The sequence below is a fragment of the Borostomias antarcticus genome (assembly GCF_949987555.1).
Source record: "Borostomias antarcticus genome assembly, contig: scaffold_219, whole genome shotgun sequence".
NCBI lineage: Eukaryota > Metazoa > Chordata > Actinopteri > Stomiiformes > Stomiidae > Borostomias > Borostomias antarcticus.
In genome coordinates, this window is record NW_028175736.1 from 89,437 (window position 1) to 113,777 (window position 24,341).

Consider the following 24,341-nt stretch of genomic DNA (forward strand, 5'->3'; position numbering starts at 1 on the left):
TAGTTTGTGTTAGGTAACGTTGAACACTAAAATGGCCGCTGGACTGAGGGAAATGTGAATTGTTTGTTTGACTCTGCTGAATTTGAGACTCACATTGGGAGCTCGCTCGTGTCAGGCTTTCTAAGGCCATCACGAATCTTAGGCTAATATTACATAGGCAACAGTGAAGGCGAAGCCAAGATAATGCTTTATATATTTCCATTTATCTGGAAAGTGGGAGACTGAGAACAATGCCACCCACGAGGTAACCGCGGTATCATAGACAATAGCGTTAGCTCGAAACAAAGATGGAGGCAGCTTTGTTTGCCACATTAGTAATATCGGTGTGTATTGTTGGAGTTCGAGTCAAAAACAGGCGTTCCTGTTAAAACTGAAACTGCATGTTTGTGTTGAAATGAAATGTCTATGCCTACTGCACACTGATAGTTGGACTATTTTTTATTTATTTTGAATACCATTTTACTCATCTTGCAGATTTTCCAAGCTTGTCCCATGTGGGCGAGCGGGGCCCAGGCCCCATTTATAGCACCCCAGCCAGATCATACAGCACCCCAGCCAGACCAGGTAATAGTGGCATGTACTGCTGTGGTGTCTACCTGTCTTGTCTTTATTTAGTTTCCCTCCAAATGCCAGAAGCCAAAGCCAACACCATAAAGTTTCCTGCTAATCCCTTTAGGTTTTCAGTTAGCTCTGTGATTGGCTTTTTTAGATTGAATACCATTTTACTCATCTTGCAGATTTTCCAAGCTTGTCCCATGTGGGCGAGCGGGGCCCAGGCCCCATGTATAGCACCCCAGCCAGATCATACAGCACCCCAGCCAGACCAGGTAAGAGTGGCATGTACTGCTGTGGTGTCTACCTGTCTTGTCTTTATTTAGTTTCCCTCCAAATGCCAGAAGCCAAAGCCAACACCATAAAGTTTCCTGCTAATCCCTTTAGGTTTTCAGTTAGCTCTGTGATTGGCTTTTTTAGATTGAATACCATTTACTCATCTTGCAGATTTTCCGAGCTCATCCCCTGTGAGCGAAAACCATGCGAGCCCAGGCTTCATGTATAGCACCCCAGCCAGACCAGGTAAGAGTGGCATGTACTGCTGTGGTGTTGTGATGTCTACCTGTTAATGTCTTAATTTATTTTCCTTCAAATGCTAGAAGCCAAAGCATGCTGCCAACACCATACAGTTTCCTGCTAATCCCTTTCCTTTATCCCTTTTGTTTTTCAGTTAGGTCTGTGATGCCGTCGCCCAATAAAACGGCTCCAGCACCATTGACTCCATGTACCCCTCTACCTAATCGATGCTGCTCTGCAGATGCTGGTATGGGACTACTTCATGTTGCATGCAGGGATATATTTTGAGTTTCATTTAGTTTTATGTCAATGTACTTATAGCCACATCTGTGTTTATCTAGATTTCCAGAGGTCTGTACATCAGCAGTTCTCAGAGATGCGGGAGCAACTCCGTGAGCTTGCACGGACTGTGAGGGAACTGGCCCAGAGCATGCGGCCTGTGGAGTCTGGAGCCCAGGGAGAAGTGCTGGATGTACTGAACCCTGCTCAAACGGACGAGGAGCTGCAGGTCTGTGAGGCCAGGTTGAAGGACCGGGAACATCAGAGGAAGATGGTGAGTGTCTGCAGGGCAGAACTTTGTCTTATTTTTGCAGTGCAGGGAAGGGTACAGTAAATGACTGTCTTTGTTTTGCAGACACAATACCTAGGTGCCATTGGTGGCAGAGAATTGGCGGACACAGTCCGGCGGGTGCTGTCAGCTGTAGCCACACATGCGGTGTGGAGCGCCTACAGTGTGCACGGGAAGAAGGGGAAGAAGCCACTGAAGAGTATGACACTCTTCAATGTTCTAACACGTAAGAAATGGTTCATATTTTGAATATTTTTTAATACATCGTCTTTGTTCCATGACCGATGTGAATTGAAACCATTACCTTTCTTGATAACTTAAAGGTGCAGTGATGGTCTCCATGCCAAAGGCTATGATGGCGTAGGTGGCCGCCCAGCTGCAGGAGACATTGAAACATGCCCCTGCTAAATGCAGAAGGGTAAGTGATGTCTTTTTTTTTTGGTTTCTCCTACCCAGTGACACTGCATGGTTCCAAAGATTGTGTACCACTTTTTTGTGCATGTATGTGCGTTGTGTATTTACTGCCATTTCATTGTGTCTTTAGGTATCTGCAGAAGTCCGCCTGAGCACAGCCCATCCAAGAACAGTCCATCTGAGCACTCCCCAGCATTCTGATGAGGAAGACTTCCCTTCCTAGCTGCCCCCCAGCCCATCTGACGCCCCCCTGCAGCCCATCTGAGCACAGCTCCCCCCCAGCCCATCTGACGCCCACCCGCAGCCCATCTGAGCACAGCCCCCCCCCAAGCCCATCTGACGCCCACCCGCAGCCCATCTGAGCACAGCCCCCCCCCCCCCCATCTGAGCACAGCCTGCCTTTTTTTTTTTTAAATAACTTTTTTTGTAAATAACTTTTTGTATTTTTTTTTTTAAATCCTTTTTGTTTTTAAACTTGTTTATCATGTTGCAGGCCAGACATTGTGTACTTTTTTAATAAAATAAATTGTTCTTGACTGAATGGTGTTGTGTCATAACTTTTGTACCATAATTTTGCTTGCTGCATTGACTATGACATTAATAGGCTCCTTGCACAAGCTCCACTACTTCCTGACACTCTACAGGCGTATTTCTTTCCTGTCCTATACTAGTGGATGGAAGTGATTGATCAGGTGTGCTGCACACCGGATTCATCGCTATTGCTATCCAATAGTATAGGACGGTAAAGAAATATGCCTGTAAAGAGTTTCAGGAAGTAGTGGAGCTTGTGCAAGGAGCTGATTTGTTTTGTAATGCAAATTATAAATGTAGCCAACGGAAGTGTAGACCACGTTGCAGCAACGTAACAAAGTAATATATAAACGTGTATACAACGTTGCAGCAATATACATCGAAATCATCGCGGAAATCACAACGTTGTGTACACATTGAAGGCACGTTGCAGACACGTTGGACCTGCACGTTGCAGCAACTTGTGTGCAGATACCGCGTTTGCGTTGCATGCACGTTTAACTTGACGTTGAGTGGACCATACAAAAGTCTAAATTGCACGTTTCTGCAACATTGCTGCAACCTGATTGTGTTAGTAGGGAAGAAGGATTTCTGAAGAGTATTTCACTCACAAAAGTATGGAACATGACTTGGAGAACACAATCCTGAGACATGCGGGCCTCGGTCGGTGGTGGAGCTACAGAATTCCGCTACCCCATGTCCAGCACATTATGGGGTGAGTTATGAGTTTTGTGATTTGGTTGAAGGTAAAGTTGAACGAGCAGCAGAATAATAACATTTGCCTCTAGACAGTTGAAAGTCTAGAAACCGCAAGGCCAACAAATTGTCCATGATCCCTCTGTCACTCTGCCTTTTCCACAGGGACATTTTCTCATTGGGCTTCAGGCCATTTCGCTGGGTGTGTACCTCTGGTGACCCCCTTCTTTCTGACAAAGTGCTGCGTGTTTGTGCTTCCATATATCCTGGTGCCCGTGCAAATAGCCTACAACAAGACATGTTAACTGTTAGTGTACCAAATACATTCACTTGATGGACAACAGTGGTTATATGTTTGAATTTTTAGATAAATAAAACATTTTATTCATGTCTTCTGCATGGCTCTGGGTGTGTGAGTCACAGGCAGACAGGTGACAGGCTGTTACTGTCCTTTGTCCAAGATGATGGCCCATTGTGACAGATCATGGGGTGTGGTAGGGGTGTGGTCTGGGTAATGAATATTCTGATTGGCTGCTAATTAGCCTGCTAAATTTGGGAACTGTTGTGACTCAACTTTTTTTTTTGGAGCTATTTAGATCTAGGATGTTCTAAATATTTTTTACATCATTGCATAACCAAGACTTTGATGAACAACTTTCATATTGACAAAACAATTCATCACTATCATTTAGGGGGTGTTTTAACAACATTTGTGAGGGCAGAAAAAAATAGTCTTTATAACTTTTGTGTTTGTAGATCTATTTTTAAGCTGAATGGTAGTGACCAAACTATTGATGGCAAATGTAGCTGCGATTGTCCTTCAACTAAAAATATAAATCCTTCGGAGTAAGTGTGCGTTAAGTTGAGGAAATTTAAATTAAGTGTAGTCCAGTTTAAAAATGCATTCAAGGCAAGGCAAGTTTATTTATATAGCACATTTCAGCCACAGGGCAATTCAAGGTGCTTTACATGAGACATTAAAAGCATTAAAACAAAAAGCAAGACATTATAGACATTTAAAACAAAAGGCAGGACAAATTAAAAGCATTAAAACAAAAAGCAAGACATTATAGACATTTAAAACAAAAGGCAGGACAAATTAAAAGCATTAAAACAAAAAGCAAGTCATTATAGACATTTAAAACAAAAAGCAGGACAAATAGAATACAGGAATAAAAGTTACAGTGCAGTATACTGATAAACATATTAAAACACATTAAAGAATTCATTTGCGCCATACTTTACAAATTTGACAAGGTACACACAAACGGCTGATGTGACTGTGAAGGACACTTGTTGTGTGTTTAACTGGACTGTGTGTTTAACTGGACTGTGTGTTTAACTGGACTGTGTGTTCCTCCGTGCAGGTCAGCGGGCGTCTGGCCATGTTCTACGCGTCGGTCTACGCTCACTATGTGGACAAAGGAGACCCGGCGATGGCCGTCACGCTGACCATCTTCCACAATACGGTGAACGCACTCACTCACTAACGCACGCACTCACTCACTCACGCACTCGCTCGCTCGCTCGCACGCACGCACGCACGCACGCACGCACACACACACTCGCACACGCACACACACCCACGCACGCACGCACGCACTCACATGCACTCGCACGCACTCACGCACGCACGCACTCGCACGCACTCACGCACGCACTCTCACGCACTCTCACGCACGCACTCACACACACACACACTCGCACGCACTCACTCACTCACTCACTCACGCACGCACTCACTCACTCACGCACGCACTCACGCACGCACTCACTCACTGCCTGACATCTTCTGCCTCTCTCTTTCTCTCTCTTTTTCTCTCTCTTTCTCTCTCTCTCTTTCTCTCTCTCTTTCTATCTCTCTTTCTCTCTCTCTCTGTCTATCTCTCTCTTTATCTCTCTGTCTCTCTCTCTGTCTCTTGTGTTATAGCTGCGGTGCTGTGGACTGGTGGGTGCGTTGGACATCCTAGTGAAAAAGACGTGTCCTAACCATAGCTTTCTGGAGACCTTCACCATGCCTGTGAGTATACTAATATGACCTGTCTCTTCACCATGCCTGTGAGTATACTAATATGACCTCACTATACCTGTGAGTATACTAATATGACCTCACTATACCTGTGAGTATAATAATATAATAATATGACCTCACTATACCTGTGAGTATACTAATATGACCTCACTATACCTGTGAGTATACTTATATGACCTCACTATACCTGTGAGTATAATAATATAATAATATGACCTCACTTCACTATACCTGTGAGTATAATAATATAATAATATGACCTCACTTCACTATACCTGTGAGTATACTAATATGACCTCACTATACCTGTGAGTATAATAATATAATAATATGACCTCACTTCACTATACCTGTGAGTATAATAATATAATAATATGACCTCACTTCACTATACCTGTGAGTATAATAATATAATAATATGACCTCACTTCACTATACCTGTGAGTATAATAATATAATAATATGACCTCACTTCACTATACCTGTGAGTATAATAATATAATAATATGACCTCACTTCACTATACCTGTGAGTATAATAATATAATAATATGACCTCACTTCACTATACCTGTGAGTATAATAATATAATAATATGACCTCACTTCACTATACCTGTGAGTATAATAATATAATAATATGACCTCACTTCACTATACCTGTGAGTATAATAATATAAACTCACTTCACTATACCTGTGAGTATAATAATATAAACTCACTTCACTATACCTGTGAGTATAATAATATAAACTCACTTCACTATACCTGTGAGTATAATAATATAAACTCACTTCACTATACCTGTGAGTATAATAATATAAACTCTCTTCACTATACCTGTGAGTATAATAATATAAACTCACTTCACTATACCTGTGAGTATAATAATATAAACTCACTTCACTATACCTGTGAGTATAATAATATAAACTAACTTCACTATACCTGTGAGTATAATAATATAAACTCACTTCACTATACCTGTGAGTATAATAATATAAACTCACTTCACTATACCTGTGAGTATAATAATATAAACTCACTTCACTATACCTGTGAGTATAATAATATAAACTCACTTCACTATACCTGTGAGTATAATAATATAAACTCACTTCACTATACCTGTGAATATAATAATATAAACTCTCTTCACTATACCTGTGAGTATAATAATATAAACTCTTCACTGTACCTGTGAGTATAATAATATGAACTGTCAGCCAACTACTCTCAAGGATTTATACTCAGAATGACTGTAGCTGTATTAGTCACACTTAACTGCAGTAGGTCTGTCTTCTCTATACCACATAAGACAACAAAATGGATGACCAAAGATGCCTTCAGTTGTGATTAAATATCTATTTCTCTAAATGGTTCACCAGATATAGATGAAAAAACTCAATTCTAACTCTCAGAGTAAACAGACTGCACCTTAATTATTATTATATCAATTAAAATTCAACATGGAAGATTACAGAATAACTGTCCTAATACTTTAACCTCCTCTCCTCTCCTCTCCTCTCCTCTCCTCTCCTCTCCTCTCCTCTCCTCTCCTCTCCTCTCCTCTCCTCTCCTCTCCTCTCCTCTCCTGTCCTCTCTCCTCTCCTCTCCTCTCCTCTCCTCTCCTCTCCTCTCCTCTCCTCTCCTCTCCTCTCCTCTCCTCTCCTCTCCTCTCCTCTCCTGTCCTCTCTCCTCCTCTCCTCTCCTCTAGGCCTGTCCCACGGTCATCATGAACCTGTTCCAGGAGAAAGCCCCCCTGGTGATGGGTCTGTTCCTGGGCACGGCTGCCCTGCTGGTGGGCCCACTTCCATACTATACACTACGCACTTCCATACTATACACTACGCACTATACTAGTGTAGTAGCACAATAGAACACACACACGCACACACAAACACACAGTAGCTCAGGAGGTAGAGCAGCCGTCTGCTGAGTGGAAGGTTCCCGGTTCGATGGCAGCTCCCAGCAGCATGTCGGAGTGTCCTTGAGCGTGCCCACTTCTCCTAGCTTCCTTGAGCCTGCCCACTGCTCCTAGCTTCCTTGAGCCTGCCCACTGCTCCTAGCTTCCTTGAGCGTGCCCACTGCTCCTAGCTTCCTTGAGCCCGCCCTCTGCTCCTAGCTTCCTTGAGCCCGCCCACGGCTCCTAGCTTCCTTGAGCCCGCCCACGGCTCCTAGCTTCCTTGAGCCTGCCCACGGCTCCTAGCTTCCTTGAGCCTGCCCACTGCTCCTAGCTCCTAGCTCCTTGAGCCTGCCCACTGCTCCTAGCTTCCTTGAGCCCGCCCACGGCTCCTAGCTTCCTTGAGCCTACCCACGGCTCCTAGCTTCCTTGGGTCAATCACAGAGGACCCATTCCACCGGTGACACTGCTGTACTTTACTGCCCCCTGGTGGCAACCGAACACCCAGCACCGTACTGCACACTATAAACCACTCCACACTGTCTGTTAGAGCCACGGTACAACACACAGCTCTGAGAACTACTGACCTGTTCACTATGAACTACTGACCTGTTCACTATGAACTACTGACCTGTTCACTATGAACTACTGACCTGTTCACTATGAACTACTGACCTGTTCACTATGAACTACTGACCTGTTCACTATGGAGCAGATGGAGGAGAGAGGGAGAGAGAGATGGAGGGAGGGAGAGAGAGGGAGAGAGAGAGATAGATGGAGGGAGGGAGAGAGAGGGAGAGAGAGAGATAGATAGAGGGAGGGAGAGAAAGGGAGAGAGAGATAGAGGGAGGGAAAGAGAGAGACAGAGGGAGGGAGAGAGAGAGGGAGAGAGGGAGGAAGAGAGGGGGAAAGAGAGATAGAGGGAGGGAGAGAGAGATAGAGGGAGAGAGAGAGAGATAGAGGGAGGGAGAGAGAGAGATAGAGGGAGAGAGAGAGATGGAGAGAGAGAAAGAGAGGGAAAGTCAGTTTGGAAGGCACCAGGTGGTTAAATAATGGTAAATGGTGTAAAGAACCAGTGAGGAGCAGAGCAGATGGAAATGCTAAATGGACGGCACTTATAGAGCACGTTTACCCAAAGCGCTTTACAGCGAAGGCCTCTCATTCACCCACTCACACACACATCAATGGCGGCAGCTGCAAGATGCAAGGTGCCAGCCTGCTCACTGGGAGCAATTTGGGGTTCAAAAGGGCACTTCGACATGTGGTCAGGAGGAGCCGGGATTCAAACCGCCGACCCTACGATCACCGGGTGACCCGCTCTACCTCCTGAGCTACAGACGCCCGATCACCGGGTGACCCGCTCTACCTCCTGAGCTACAGACGCCCGGACGAGAGACATCAACTCCAAACCTCAAGATTGTTAACATCTCTTTGTTCCCCCTTCTCCTCTCCTCTGCTGTGTGATGACCCCTACCTACCTGTGTGTGATGACCCCTACCTACCTGTGTGTGATGACCTGTGACCCCTACCTACCTGTGTGTGATGACCCCTACCTACCTGTGTGTGATGACCTGTGACCCCTACCTACCTGTGTGTGATGACCCCTACCTACCTGTGTGTGATGACCTCTACCTTCCTGTGTGTGATGACCTGTGACCCCTACCTACCTGTGTGTGATGACCCCTACCTACCTGTGTGTGATGACCTGTGACCCCTACCTACCTGTGTGTCGCTTACATCTCACCTCCTCATCTAATGACTTTCTTCCCTCGCTCCCTTTCTGTCTCCCTCCTTGCCTCTTTCCCCCTCCATCTCTCTCTCTCTCCATCTCTCTCTCTCTCCATCTCTCTCTCCCTCCATCTCTCTCTCTCTCCTTGCTCTTTCTGTCCGTCTCCTCCTCCTCCGTTCTGTTCTCCCTCCCTCCATCTCTCTCCTCTCGCTCTCTCTGTCCATCACCTCTATCTCCTATCCGTTTGTCCTCTCTCCATCAATCAATCTCTCCTTGCTCTCTCTGTCTGTCACCTCCTCCTCCTCCTCCTCCCCCTTGCTCTCTCTGTCTGTCACCTCCTCCTCTTCCTCCTCCCCCCACCCCTCCTGTCCTCCTCCATGACCCTCCGTCTCTCTCCCTCCCCCCCCATCCCTCCTCTCCTCCTCCATGACCCTCCGTCTCTCTCCCTCCTCCCATCCCTCCTCTCCTCCTCCATGACCCTCCGTCTCTCTCCCTCCCCCCATCCCTCCTCTCCTCCTCCATGACCCTCCGTCTCTCTCCCCCCCCCCATCCCTCCTCTCCTCCTCCATGACCCTCCGTCTCTCTCCCTCCCCCCCCCACCCCTCCTCTCCTCCTCCATGACCCTCCGTCTCTCTCCCCCCCCCCATCCCTCCTCTCCTCCTCCATGACCCTCCGTCTCTCTCCCTCCCCCCCATCCCTCCTCTCCTCCTCCATGACCCTCCGTCTCTCTCCCTCCTCCCCCCACCCCTCCTCTCCTCCTCCATGACCCTCCGTCTCTCTCCCCCCCCATCCCTCCTCTCCTCCTCCATGACCCTCCGTCTCTCTCCCTCCCCCCCATCCCTCCTCTCCTCCTCCATGACCCTCCGTCTCTCTCCCCCCCCATCCCTCCTCTCCTCCTCCATGACCCTCCGTCTCTCTCCCTCCTCCCCCACCCCTCCTCTCCTCCTCCATGACCCTCCGTCTCTCTCCCCCCCCATCCCTCCTCTCCTCCTCCATGACCCTCCGTCTCTCTCCCTCCCCCCCATCCCTCCTCTCCTCCTCCATGACCCTCCGTCTCTCTCCCTCCTCCCCCCCACCCCTCCTCTCCTCCTCCATGACCCTCCGTCTCTCTCCCTCCTCCCATCCCTCCTCTCCTCCTCCATGACCCTCCGTCTCTCTCCCTCCTCCCCCCATCCCTCCTCTCCTCCTCCATGACCCTCCGTCTCTCTTCCTCCTCCCCCCATCCCTCCTCTCCTCCTCCATGACCCTCCGTCTCTCTCCCTCCTCCTCCCATCCCTCCTCTCCTCCTCCATGACCCTCCGTCTCTCTCCCTCCCCCCCCCACCCCTCCTCTCCTCCTCCATGACCCTCCGTCTCTCTCCCTCCCCCTCCCATCCCTCCTCTCCTCCTCCATGACCCTCCGTCTCTCTCCCTCCTCCCCCCATCCCTCCTCTCCTCCTCCATGACCCTCCGTCTCTCTCCCTCCCCCCCCATCCCTCCTCTCCTCCTCCATGACCCTCCGTCTCTCTCCCTCCCCCCCCATCCCTCCTCTCCTCCTCCATGACCCTCCGTCTCTCTCCCTCCCCCCCATCCCTCCTCTCCTCCTCCATGACCCTCCGTCTCTCTCCCTCCCCCCCATCCCTCCTCTCCTCCTCCATGACCCTCCGTCTCTCTCCCTCCTCCCCCCATCCCTCCTCTCCTCCTCCATGACCCTCCGTCTCTCTCCCTCCCCCATCCCTCCTCTCCTCCTCCATGACCCTCCGTCTCTCTCCCTCCCCCCCCCATCCCTCCTCTCCTCCTCCATGACCCTCCGTCTCTCTCCCTCCCCCCCCATCCCTCCTCTCCTCCTCCATGACCCTCCGTCTCTCTCCCTCCCCCCCAGGTCGCAGCCATCGTGTTGAGCTCAATCCTCAGGAAGGAGATCTGGGGCTCCCACTCCTCCTCCTCCTCCTCCGCCACCTACGTGCTCCTCTCCCCCCCCGCCACCCCCTTCTCCCCCCCCGCCACCCCCTTCTCCCCCCCCCGCCCCCTTCTCCCCCCCCCAGCCTGACCCTTACCAGGACCCCGTCGTCTTCACCCCTCTGACCGTCTCCATGACCACTGCCTCCGCTTGCATCTAACCCCTCTGTCTGCAGACCTGGGGGCAGTTTCATTAGTCTAGGGGCAGTTTCATTAGTCTAGGGGCAGTTTCATTAGTCTAGGGGCAGTTTCATTAGTCTAGGGGCAGTTTCATTAGTCTAGGGCAGGGGTGCCCACACCTTTTCAGCTTGGGAGCTACTTTTAAAATGACCAAGTCCAAATGATCTACCTACATTAAAAATGCTAAACATATTTTTATATATATATATATACACTGAGTATATCTTATGTTGGTATACCTTGCATACCTGCATGAACCCGTATGGCACATACAACACAACATTTTTGGTCATTAGCCTACCTTACTCTGATGACTTGCACTGAATGGAATCAGCCAGGGTTGCATAGTCCGGGCAGTAGCTGCTGGTAGCCATCCTCAAGCAGGCCTCCAAATGATCATCAGTCATGGTGGAACGGTATTTGGACTTAATAATCTTCATGTGGGAAAAGGCTGACTCACATAAATAAGTGGAGCCAAATAATGCAGTCAAGAAGGTAGCACATTTCCTCATGTTTGGGTACTTTTCCTCTGTGAGTAAGTTCCAGAACTGTCCATGAGCCCTGGCCTTCAGCTGAATGTCAGCTTGTAGTGTCAACATCTCGTCCTCCACTCCAGACGGGTTCAGGTGAAACAGCGTTGCGATTTTTGATGCGAGTGAATCAACCTCAACATCTTCCTGAAATGGGTAGCACATAAATGTAGCGACTGGCTCGAGTACAGCAAAGTCTTGAAAGCGTTTGTCAAACTCTGATACAATTGTCCCAATCTGCTCTGCGAAACGCGCACTGTCAAGTTGCGCACAAGCCTTCTTTTGCATCTCCAACTCTGACGCAAGGTTTTGGAAGTTCGCCAAATCATGGCGCTGCAGTTTTGAGGACACATGTTGCAATTTTCGTTTGAAAGCATTAACTGAGCTAATCATATTGACCACGGTTTTGTCTTTTCCTTGCAGCTCTAAATTAAGATCATTCAACATGTTGGTCAGATCGGTTAAAAATGCCAAGTCTAGCAGCCACTGATCGTCATTTAGTTGGTTGTATTCTGCATGTTTAGTGACAAGGAGAAACTCTTTTATCTCCGGACAGAGCTCTCGGAACCTCTGCAGGAATTTCCCCCTACTAAGCCATCTCACATCAGTGTGTAGCAACAACTCAGAATGGTCGCAGTCGGCCTTCTCCAGATGCGAACGGAACAGTCGTCTTTGAAGAGATCTGGCTCGAATAGAACAGGCGATCTTCATTGCTAAATCCATTATTTATTATCTCAGACTGGCATACCTGTACGTCAATCAAGTGGCAAATGCCATAGTGAGGATGGATGATAGGCTAACTTTTTTTGGGGGGGCGGGGGGTGTTTATTTATTTTTTTCAATGCCATGCGATCTACCCACACTACCTTTGCGATCGACCGGTCGATCGCGATCGACGTATTGGGCACCCCTGGTCTAGGGGCATTTCAGTAGTATTTGTAAATAATACAATACCCAGTTCTGATTTCCCATATCGCACACTACCGGCTTTGTTTGCCTCTGTGTTCAGCTCAACCTCTGTGTTCAGCTCAATCCTGTGTGTTCAGCTCAATCCTCTGTGTTCAGCTCAATCCTCTGTGTTCAGCTCAATCCTCTGTGTTCAGCTCAATCCTCTGTGTTCAGCTCAATCCTCTGTGTTCAGCTCAATCCTCTGGCTTCTTTTCACTGTTTAGTGACTGGATAATGTTTTCATTCTGTCCTTGGCTTGGGTGAGGGTTTCAGACTGTAGTAGGCTAGGGTTAGGGTTAGGGTTATAGGGTTAGGGTTATAGGGTTAGGGTTAGGGTTATAGGGTTAGGGTTATAGGGTTAGGGTTAGGGTTAGGGTTAGGGTTAGGGTTAGGGTTAGGGTTAGGGTTATAGGGTTAGGGTTATAGGGTGAGGGTTAGGGTTATAGGGTTAGGGTTATAGGGTGAGGGTTAGGGCTTGGGTGAGGGTTTCAGACTGTAGTAGGTTGAGCAACTACTCACACTCTCCTGCACCACCATGACCTTCACACCATGACCTTCACACCATGACCTTCACACCATGACCTTTACACCATGACCTTCACACCATGACCTTCACACCATGACCTTCACACCATGACCTTCACACCATGACCTTCACACCATGACCTTTACACCATGACCTGCACTCCATGACCTTTACACCATGACCTTCACACCATGACCTTCACACCATGACCTTTACACCATGACCTTTACACCATGACCTTTACACCATGACCTTCACACCATGACCTTCACACCATGACCTTTACACCATGACCTTCACACCATGACCTTCTCACCATGACCTGCACTCCATGACCTTTACACCATGACCTTCACACCATGACCTTCACTCCATGACCTGCACTCCATGACCTTCACACCATGACCTTCACACCATGACCTTCACACCATGACCTTTACACCATGACCTTCACACCATGACCTTCACACCATGACCTTCACACCATGACCTTCACTCCAGAGAATCTCCATTACTTAACCCTCTCTCTGTCTCCTCCTAGTCCTGAAAGTGTTCAGGGTCAAAGTTCCCGCACCTCCTGGTCCCCTCCCACTCTGCTTAACCCCCCGACCTTGCCCCCCCTCCTCCGCCGTCCTCATGAAGGAGATAAAGAGGAGCGAGCGAGGGGTGCCGGTCCACTACAGCCAGCCCATCTGCTGAGGGGTGTGGAGGAGGACCAACCAGTGCAGCCACTGGCAACGTTTAATGCAAACTTGAATGGAGGTCCCCCGCCCGCGTTTCTTCTTCTCCTGCTGCTTTCACTGCTGCTTCACACAGGAAGTGTGGACCCACAAGGGATGTTTACTGTTAAGTAGTTGAGTCTGATTTGCATGGTCAGCTGGTGTGAACCAGAATAGTCTCAGGACTGTATTCCATGTTCGTACCAGAAGGGCATCGTGTTTCTATGAATCCATTCCACAGGGGTCAGTACATTGGCTGGCTTTGTGCATTTTACCTTCAATCATTTATTTTTGTATTGTATAGCCTAGCATGCTAGCTTCACTATGACGTTGTCATAACAGCTTCTGATGGCCACATAAAGAACTGAACCTAGTTGTATTATGCAAATAAAAATGCATTTATTTCGGCCTTCCGGGAGTCCATTTATAAGAAGGGCCCGGCCATGTGTCTACTGAGACGGGCCAGGGTGTCGTTACACTGAGAGAATCCCCTTCCTGCTCCCCAGAATGGCTGTTGAGCGAAGCGACAGGCCGGCAGCCTGTGGTAATAATCAAGGCTTTGGCTGCACAAGCAGTTGATCCCGAGGACCTCGAGTGCAGACAGCTGCTTTTCTAGTGACCAAATGATGCCGAGAGACTCGCCAGTTTGTGTCATCTGACAAAAATGGCCGGTAGAGATTTTTCCAAACGCTTGTTTGTACGTTTGTTACACTGTAATCCAAGTATTTCCGTCCTGTTACAAATGGCTGTATTCTAATGTTGTTCTACTGAGTATCTTGGCCAGTTGTTGAAAAAATAAACATTCTTAAGTGCTTCTTTTCTTTAACGCCGGCTCCTGTCTGTCTGTGATTGAATGAGTGCTTGAGGATAAACATCACAGACCAATGTTGTGGATATACTTTATTTGTAATATTTATTTTTTTATTGTGCTCATGTATAGAAAAAAAGGCAAGGCAGATGGAGTATTATATGTACATTGATAAACAGAGTAACAAAAAGACGATCTGTACACCATGCAGTCCCAGGATGAGAAGGTCAGAGGTCAGGTGTGTGATGTAGCAGCGATGCAGTCCCAGGATGAGAAGGTCAGAGGTCAGGTGTGTGATGTAGCAGTGATGCAGTCCCAGGATGAGAAGGTCAGAGGTCAGGTGTGTGATGTAGCAGTGATGCAGTCCCAGGATGAGAAGGTCAGAGGTCAGGTGTGTGATGTAGCAGCGATGCAGTCCCAGGATGAGAAGGTCAGAGGTCAGGTGTGTGATGTAGCAGCGATGCAGTCCCAGGATGAGAAGGTCAGAGGTCAGGTGTGTGATGAAGCAGTGATGCAGTCCCAGGATGAGAAGGTCAGAGGTCAGGTGTGTGATGAAGCAGTGATGCAGTCCCAGGATGAGAAGGTCAGAGGTCAGGTGTGTGATGTAGCAGTGATGCAGTCCCTCTCGGCGGGAGAGCACAGGAAGTACACCTGAAGAACACAACACACTGTCCAGAGACCACCTGATGAGATGCATCACTATACCATACAATAGTTGTTTTATAGATTAGGACTGAGATGTATTATCTGAGAGGGTGTTGGTTGGAACCCCGGCTCTTCAATGAGCTTTGAGTTGAAGACGAGAGCTCCACAGAGGGCAGTTTGGCCTGGCAGGATGGAAGGGTGTAGCCAAACCAAGCCCTCCTCTCCAGCCTACACCACCTGGCAGTCCTCCTCACCAGTCTACACCACCTGACAGTCCCCCTCACCAGTCTACACCACCTGGCAGTCCTCCTTCAGTCTACACCACCTGGCACCTCTGTGACAAGCTGACTGCTTTGAAAACAGTCTTTAATTGTGGCCTGTTCCCCACCATCTGATCAACTATAGAAGTTTGTGCCTAAAGCCTAGTTTTCTCAATCCATGCTCAAAACATGCACGGCTGGTATACTTCCATCCACTCCCGTCTTTTCCTGGGCGCAGCACAGCAGGAATGAGAAAGAGGGGGGAATGGGTGAATTAATTGGAGTGTGACGCCCTCTAGTGGTGAGAATTGTGAGTCACATACTGAGAACCTAGGTCAAGTACACACACTGTACATTTGACTTGAGGTGCATTAGATTTATCTCTGAGTTTAAGGCCCAAGTATGAGAGAGCTAACCGTCTTTTATCCATATCTGGGCAACATAACGCATGAAAGAAACATGAGACAACTTTAAAGGTTATGTACATTTATACAGTTTCACAAATACAGTACGTCATTAACAGTAATGTCACATGACACACAGACATTCAGATATGGAGCAACATAGAACCATTTGGGGGAGTCGATCGCCTCGTTGAGAGGGGTCAGGGAAGACTTTTTACAGCTCACTTATCTGGCCACCGGGTGATTACTGTTTTTTTGCTTCCCTATGGAATATGTAGAGGTGGGTCGTATGCCCACCTCCCTTGTTCTCTGTAAAGCGCATTGTGTTGCCTCTGGGTATGAAATGTGCTATACAGATAAAGCTTTGATGGAGCAAGCTCCTGGAGTATGTTTGTCTACCAGCTAAGAACATTTATAAAGCAATAAATTACATTTTCAGAGTAAGAGAAGCTAAAAACGACATAGGAGAGACATGGCAAATACTGGTGTGTGTTTGCTATGGCCCAGGCCTAAAGCCGGAAGTGGGCTGGTGTATGTCTGTGTGTATGTGTGTGTGACAGGAAGTCCAGGCAGCTCACTGAGCACAGTCGTGGGATACAGTGGAGATAGGACCCAAACACAGGCAGAGAATGTTCAGAGACTTTATTCATGAATGACATTAGTACAAGCACAAGACATAACAAGTAACCCCAAACTGAACAAACCAAATGTTGAGGCCAATGGGGTAGATGGTGATGGTCTAGATCAGTGATTTTCAACCAGTGTGCCGCGGCACACTAGTGTGCCGTGAAAGATCGTCAGGTGTGCTGTGGGAAATTATCTGTCATCGTGGGGTTATTTGTTATGTATTGTTTCTTGAACGTCTTGTTTCCGGTCAGGCTGTTAGCAGGATGTGACCTTGGATTTTTCCTGGTTTAGAGCCGGTAGCCCACGTTCAAAGACTGCAAGCTTTCTTTTGAACGCTTGAACAAAGGGGCAACTCGCTCTGACAAGCGGGTCTTGGACACAATCAGGTGACATGTGCTGACGGGACACTTCACTGCGAGCCACCTCCTTCAGCCTGTCCGGCAGCAGCATCCCAATGATGCGGGCCATCAGGATGGCTCGTCTCCACAGCCCACGGATGCGCCTCCGACGGAGAGTCAGATCCGGACATGGCCTCCAGTGGGGCTTGGGTGATCGTGAAACGTCCGCGTCAGATTGTCCCTTTACCAGCACCCCACTAGACACCATGGGGGTGGTGATCGCGAATGGTGGTCTAACAGATGGAGCTGTGATAGAAGGGACTGGGTCCGATGGACCTGTGACAGACGGGGCTGTGTCAGGTGTCCTCTTCATCAGAGAGTCCGAAGTAGAAGTGGTCGCTCCTTCACAGACGTCTTCCCACTCCTTACAAATGAGCCTCCGACGCCGAGAGAGCTCCAGATCTCGTCTCCAGTGGGGCTCGGGTGATCGTGGAGTGTCCGGCTCAGATTGTCCCTTTAGCGCCACCCCACTAGATGCCATGGGGGTGGATAAGGCGCTAGTGGGGCTGTGTCCTCTACTGGTCCTGGTCATGGAAAGTGGTGGACTGACAGATGGCGCAGTGTCAGATGGAGCTGTGTCAGGAGCCCCTAACCATAGAGTCCGAGGTGGAAATGGCCGCCCCTTGAAAGACTCCCTCCCACCTCTTGCGAAAGAGTCTCTGACGCAGAGAGAGCTCCAGATCTCGTCTCCAGTGGGGCTCGGGTGATCGTGGAACGTCCGGGTTAGATTGGTCCTTTACCAGCACACCACTACACACCTTGTTCGTGGATAGGTGGCTAGCGGGGCTGTGTCCTCTACTGGTCCTAGTCATGGAGAGTGGTGGACTGACAGATGGACCTGTTACAGACAGGGCTGTATCAGGTACCCTCTTCATAAGAGAGTCCGAGGTAGAAGTGGTCGCTCCTTCACAGACTTCTTCCCACTCCTTACAAATGAGCCTCTGACACCGAGAGAGCTCCAGATCTCGTCTCCAGTGGGGCTCGGGTGATCGTGGAACGTTTAGCTCAGATTGGTCCTTTACCAGCACACCACTAGACGCCATGGGGGTGGATAAGGCGCTAGCGGGGCTGTGTCCTCTACTGGTCCTGGTCATGGAGAGTGTTGGACTGACAGATGGACCTGTTACAGACGGGGCTGTGTCAGGTGTCCTCTTCATCAGAGAGTCCGAAGTGCAAGTGTCCGTCCCTTGACAGATGTCTTCCCACTTCTTACGAATGAGCCTCTGACACCGAGAGAGCATCAGATTGCATCTCCAGTGGGGCTCGGGTGATCGTGGAACGTTTAGCTCAGATTGGTCCTTTACCAGCACACCACTAGACGCCATGGGGGTGGATAAGGCGCTAGCGGGGCTGTCTCCTCTACTGGTCCTGGTCATGGAGAGTGTTGGACTGACAGATGGAGCTGTGACAGAAGGGACTGGGTCAGATGGGGCTTTGTCAGGTGCCCTCTTCATCAGAGAGTCGGAGGTGGAAATGGCCGCCCCTTGATAGACTCCCTCCCACTTCTTGCGAAAGAGCCTCCGACGCAGAGAGAACTTGGAGGAGGACGGGGCCGTGTCAAATGAACCAGTGACAGACGAGGCCGTGTCAAATGAACCAGTGACAGACGGGGCTGTGTCAAATGAACCAGTGACAGACGGGGCTGTGTCAAATGAACCAGTGACAGACGGGGCCGTGTGAAATGAACTCATCTCAGACACCATGTCTTGTCCACAGCCCCCCGGATCATAGGAGTCAGAACCTGGATCGTCTTGTCCTGGACAGTCCCAATAGCTCGCATGCATCTTCGCATGCAGTCCCAATGGCTCGCATGCATGCATGCACCGGGCTGTCACTCTGTCCCGCTGGGCCCTTTTGAGATACAATAAAATAAAATGACTTTTGATGATTTCAGTACACTTGTACAATCAAAATGCATCATACCACACATTTTACACATAAACACACACATCTCACACATGGATGCACACGCGCACGCACAAACAAACACACATACATACATACACACACACACATAGACACACACACACACACACATACACACACACACACATGGTTGGATACACTGAAAAAAACATTATCAACTTACCAATCAATGTCTTCAAGGTTTTCATCCTAATTTATAAAGGAAATACAAGATGGATGTTGAGTTCATTAAGGCTTCAGAAAGACAGAGCAGCTTCAGTAATTGTTTGAATTGTAAATGATTAAAGTACAATGAAACTTTGATTACCAACCTTAATGTTTCTTTGGCGATTTCTCAGTTTATATAATAGCCAAAGCAAGATCAGGATCACATAGAGCGCAATAAAAACTCCCGTGCAGAGGAGTTTCACATCAAGATCCAGGAACGGGGTCTGAAAGGGCGTCGCCTCAGGACCTTGGTTTACAGGTCTACATGAAATTGGCACCCTCTCTCGGGTTCTAAAAAGATCAATTATTCCAATAGCGAACATATTGGCAAAGATAGATCTTTAGCAACATGTTCCTCTCATCACAAACACCGCACTGAGGCTTGTCCACTTGTTACAGCAGGATATGTACCTTGCCGCTGTGACGTGTTCACGTTACGCCGTAGTGCCCGTGATGTCACAGACCGGATATAATTCTATCACTACGGCGTAACGTGTACACGTCACAGCGGCAACACTGACTTGACGGCTAGTCCAGGCGGCCAGCTGATTGAAATATATGAATATATAAATAAATGTATACTAGATTTAAATAGATTTAAGCTATTTTCTTTTTGCTTGAGACCCAACGATACCCCTTATTTAATACACCCAGAATTAAATAGGTGCGCTTAAAAGGCTGGTCGGAATCAGTCCGTTAAATCCAGTCGTTAATTGTCCACGTTTTCGATAGAGATGGATAGGCATTATTGGTGAAATTAAATAAAGGTAATCGCTCTCTATGAATCATTCATATTCAAGGGCATTTGTTATTTTGAAGACTACTCGTAGGCTAGCAGTAGGATTTGAAAGGAGCCCAAGACAGAGGCGCGCTGCGCTCCTGACCCCGAGTGCACAGCCCATGATCCCATGAGAGAGAGCGGTGTCGTGTGGCCGATTAAAGCCCCCCGGGTCCTGTTATTCTGTTCATAAAGTAGCCTACTTTGAGACACAACCTCAAAGTGCTGACGAAACGGTTTGGCTTCTCGTTCCGTTAACATTAGGCCCACCTAGTCCCTGAATAGAGAACCCAACCAAAACATAGTTTTGATGAAGACCGTTTGGAGACCAGTGCTATGGATGCAGGAGCACCCTACTGTATACTATTGAAAATTACCCATTTCTCATTCATGTTGTAAATAACCCTTAGTGAGGACTATTTATTAAGTAGTTACTTCCTGCAAGCCTTTATTTTTCTTAGTGCTGTTTTTTGGTTTGTTCATATTATGAGACCTTTATTTTGGTAAACTAACCTTCTGTATTTGCTCCCTGTCACATTGTTGTTACCTGTAACCCATATCTCGGCCAGTAGGCCGAGTAGCGCCGGATTCATTTAGGCTCGCATTACGCACAGGAGGACTGTCATTTATATGCTTACCAAAGAGCAAACAGGTCCACATGATCACATATTAATGACAATCTAATTGGTCAATTATTGCCGTTTGATGGAGTGCCTGCATTAGGTGTGTGACATATAGCGCGGAAAGGTTTGGGACAGCGCATAGGTTCCGTTTGGGGAACAAATCCATATCGGACCATGAATGAGCCGGTTAGAGGACACGTCTAATCTTGCATTGCGATATATGTTTGTGCTGAATTGGGCTATTAGCCTACATGATTGTGCGTTCAGAAACTGTCGCTCTTATTCTCTCCATCAAACATTGTAATTCACCGACGCACCACCTGCGTCGCCAGTTCCCCCTGTGTTCAAAAAGGGTGTAGAAAACCGTGTAAATCGGTACGACAACCTGAGAGGTGTCCTACAAAAGCGTGTAGAAAGGCGACAAAATTTTCGCCCTTTCGGCTTGATAGATCGCAATGTGGGGGGGGAAAATGGCGTACGCCTGAAATCGCGAAAAAGACCGTGTAAAATATGGCGCACCTCAATGATAAATGAGGCCCCAGGCCTGTATTTTAACGTTGTGTGTATGTTTTTTTAAAGCTTTTATTGCTAATTGTGAGAGGATCGTGTGCCGATAGCGCATGTAAGCTATTGTGCGTCGGCAGTTGCCAACTAACGTGCAGTTCCAGCTCGCACGGATTTCCCGTGGCGCCACTATTGTGACCTTTTGCTCTGTAGCCTACCTGGTAATTGTTTGTATAATCTAGTGCATATCTACCATGATCCTGGAATATTAGGCTGCTCGATCCGATACCTATTCCTGTTAGTCAGATAGGATTTTGGCTTGCTGTGAATTCGCCCTTGTGTTGAATTCACCCTTGTGTTTAGCGTGCACCTTGTGGTTGCGGTGGGAATGTAGCCTTGTTAGGGTTTGAGGCTGGGGGAGGTAGGACCCAAAAGCAGACGGCAGGCAAGCAGCTCAGGTTCAAAATAGGTTTTAATATCCAAAATAATACCGGGAGGAAACACACACTAACATTGGCAATGAACCGACAGAGAACAAAGGAAACAGGAGGGCATATATACTCTGGGAGAACAATCAAGGAACAACGTACAGGTGTGCAACAAGACATAACGAGACACAGGTGCAGACAATCACCCAGACAAGGACATGGAGGGATTCCAACAAGACACCAACACAAGGACACAGGAACAAGGACACAAGGGAAGGGAACAGGGAACGAGGCTGGGACAGGGAAAGGGACTGGGCAGAAAACTAGAGGGGGGAACTAAAGGGCCAGGAGAGGAGGGACTGGAGTGACGTGAGACTAGTGAGGGGACAGGTGTCCAGAGCTAGGGCTGGGAGGACACAAACCAACATGGAAGACAAGACAACGAACACAAGACCAAACACACAAGGAGGTAGAACAAAACCTGCTGACAATGTGGACAAAGTGTACAATAGTCTCTGGGGGTAGTGCAGGGGCAGTCACTGGGAGGGGAGGTGCTCAGGGACAGTCACTGGGAGGGGAGGTGCTCAGGGTCAGGAATCCAGGCCGGGAACAGGGGGTGAGCAGGGCGAACCAGGGGTCTGGGGCAGGGGCGAGGGTCTGGACCGGGAACAGGGGGTGAGCAGGGCGAACCAGGGGTCTGGGGCAGGGGCGAGGGTCTGGACCGGGAGCGAGCAGAGTGGACCAGGGGTCCGGGGCGAATCGGGGGTCCGGGACGTATCAGGGGTCCGGGGCTGGAACGTGGGTCCAGACTGGGAGCAGGGGGTGAGCCGGGGCGGACCCGGCCCGAACTATAACAAGCCTATTATGTTTATGATGCAGTGCTAATGGTTTGAGGTGTTTGGAGTAGGCTGGCTATCTGTTTCCTTTCGTTGACTACAATATTAACGAACGGCCTATCTATGCCTATGTAGGCTAGGCTACTTATGGTACACGGTCTAATTACTTTGGTTGCCGATTACCAAGAACAACCGATTGTATTGAATAAAAGTAAATGTTATTTTAATCTGATGGTGTCCTGGTGATTGCTGAAATCCCACCCCAGACATTAACCTAGGCTACATTTCATAACTATTACAATTGGGTTTAGAAAATCTTTCTGCTCGCTGACAGCTATAGCCTATATTCTGTATGTTTATGTAGAAGGAATCAGAAATGTAATTTTAGCCTATTTTAATACAATTCTATAGAGGGAATTAATTCCACCGGACAGATTTAAGTTGTCTTAACTGGTCACCATGGAGCATCTAATCCAGTTCTGTGCCATGCCAACGCTAACTGATGAAGTTGTGGCCTTCAATATTGCATGATTCTTTTTTGTTTTTAATGTTACTGAAAGCAACATTTGTATGTCTGTATGAGGTAGGCCTATGACGCCTTTCTCATAGGCCTATTTTTTAGAATATAGCCTAGGCTAGGCTACAGTTTCAACATTGCTTCACGCATGGTAACTCACCCCAAAAGAGACCAGTTTAAAAAACAGGAACCACATCTGGATACCTTAAAGCATTTTAATCCTTCGCCAGACGATTTAGCTGACTGGGCACTATTATTGCTGTCCATAATCTGGGCATTACAATAACATTCAGTAAAGAGACCAGCCTATTGACTGCAGGCATAGAGACCTAGCCTACTGCATAGAAAAGAGATTACAATAACAGTCATATAATAATAACAATAATTATTAAATATAATAATAATAATTAGGCCTATAATTATTATGATAACAATAGCAAAACATAGGCCAGCTGCCCCCCCATATGGCATTTTTAAACCCTAAACACCTGTAAACTTGGCCTAATATTAATTTTTGTTTCCTGTAAGATGGTATTCATGGTCACAATAGCCTATTAAATCAATCGGTTATTGCCTAGCCTACATAAAACAACTGATCCCCATGACAATGACATGTCAAAAAGCTTTTGACATAGGCTGGTGCCACCCAGTAGCAGGTTAAGGAACTTAACAGGGTAGCAAATGCAAATTCCACCCAGGCTTAGATAATGGTTCCATCCGCATGTTCAGCAGCCAATGGAAACTGACGCGTTCAAATCGAGCTTACCCGTTCAAAATGCAAGAAATGGCCAAATGGTTCAAAATCACGCGCATTTTAACACGTTGACAACGTGTTGTCTACATGTTGTCAACATGTTGTTTACGTGTTGTCTACATGTTGTCTACATGTTGTCAACACGTTGTCAACGCGCTGATTTTTCACATGTTAAAAACACGTAGACAACACGTAGACAACACATAGACAACACGAAGACAACATGTTAAAATTCGTGTGATTTTGAACTGGACGTCCTTCCATATTCGTGTGACGTGAGTTTGCCATACAGACGTGTCTCTCCAGTGACTCATCACCCCTCGGTTCTTCTGACCGGTAACGTTGGGAAAGTAACTGCTATTTTATTCCAAAGACTGAACTAGCAGAAGTGGATTGTTTTCTTTGTTTTATTTTGTGCTCCTACCGCAATGAATGTTATTCATATTGGAGACGGATTATTTTGGAATGCAATTTATGTTTAATATATGTGCCGGTACACAGTGTTATTTTGACTGACATTATTATTGAAGGGACTTTCATGAACAGTTATTCTTTGTAAGTGAATGCACTGTTTAATGGTAATTTTACCTCATGCTATTTTGGTTTAAATATACATTTGACCTTACTGAACTGTTATTGTCCTTGTGTATAGCCTACAGTTTATTGAGAAGGTTATTTCAGTACACAGTGTACTTACCTTGGTATAGGGGCGCCTCATCTGTCTCGCTAGTGCTGGGGAGGGAGAGTTGATGCTGGGATTGATTCATATTATATGCTGAGCATACACCTTCAGGGAGCTACCGTGCCTGCTGAAGGCCTCCCCACAACATTTTATAGGAGTAGCATC

At 47.6% G+C, this 24,341-nt stretch overlaps 1 protein-coding gene and 1 long non-coding RNA gene across 2 annotated transcripts in view; both read left to right on the plus strand.

The window, feature by feature from the left end:
- Nucleotides 1–1,811: 1,811 nt before the first annotated feature.
- Nucleotides 1,812–2,354, plus strand: LOC311329233. The gene is made up of 3 exons (XR_014631291.1): nucleotides 1,812–1,862; nucleotides 1,960–2,054; nucleotides 2,181–2,354. It is a non-coding gene; the product is annotated as an uncharacterized lncRNA (long non-coding RNA).
- Nucleotides 2,355–3,232: 878 nt separating this feature from the next.
- LOC311329236 (H-2 class II histocompatibility antigen, I-E beta chain-like) overlaps nucleotides 3,233–24,341 on the plus strand; it is a gene marked incomplete at its 5' end in the record, with an annotated part of 31,304 nt that continues 10,195 nt past the window's right edge. Inside the window, 2 exons of the mRNA XM_084463111.1 lie at nucleotides 3,233–3,244; nucleotides 4,645–4,746. Coding sequence (XP_084319237.1) covers nucleotides 3,233–3,244; nucleotides 4,645–4,746 — 114 coding nt within the window. The remainder of the gene's footprint in view (nucleotides 3,245–4,644; nucleotides 4,747–24,341) is intronic.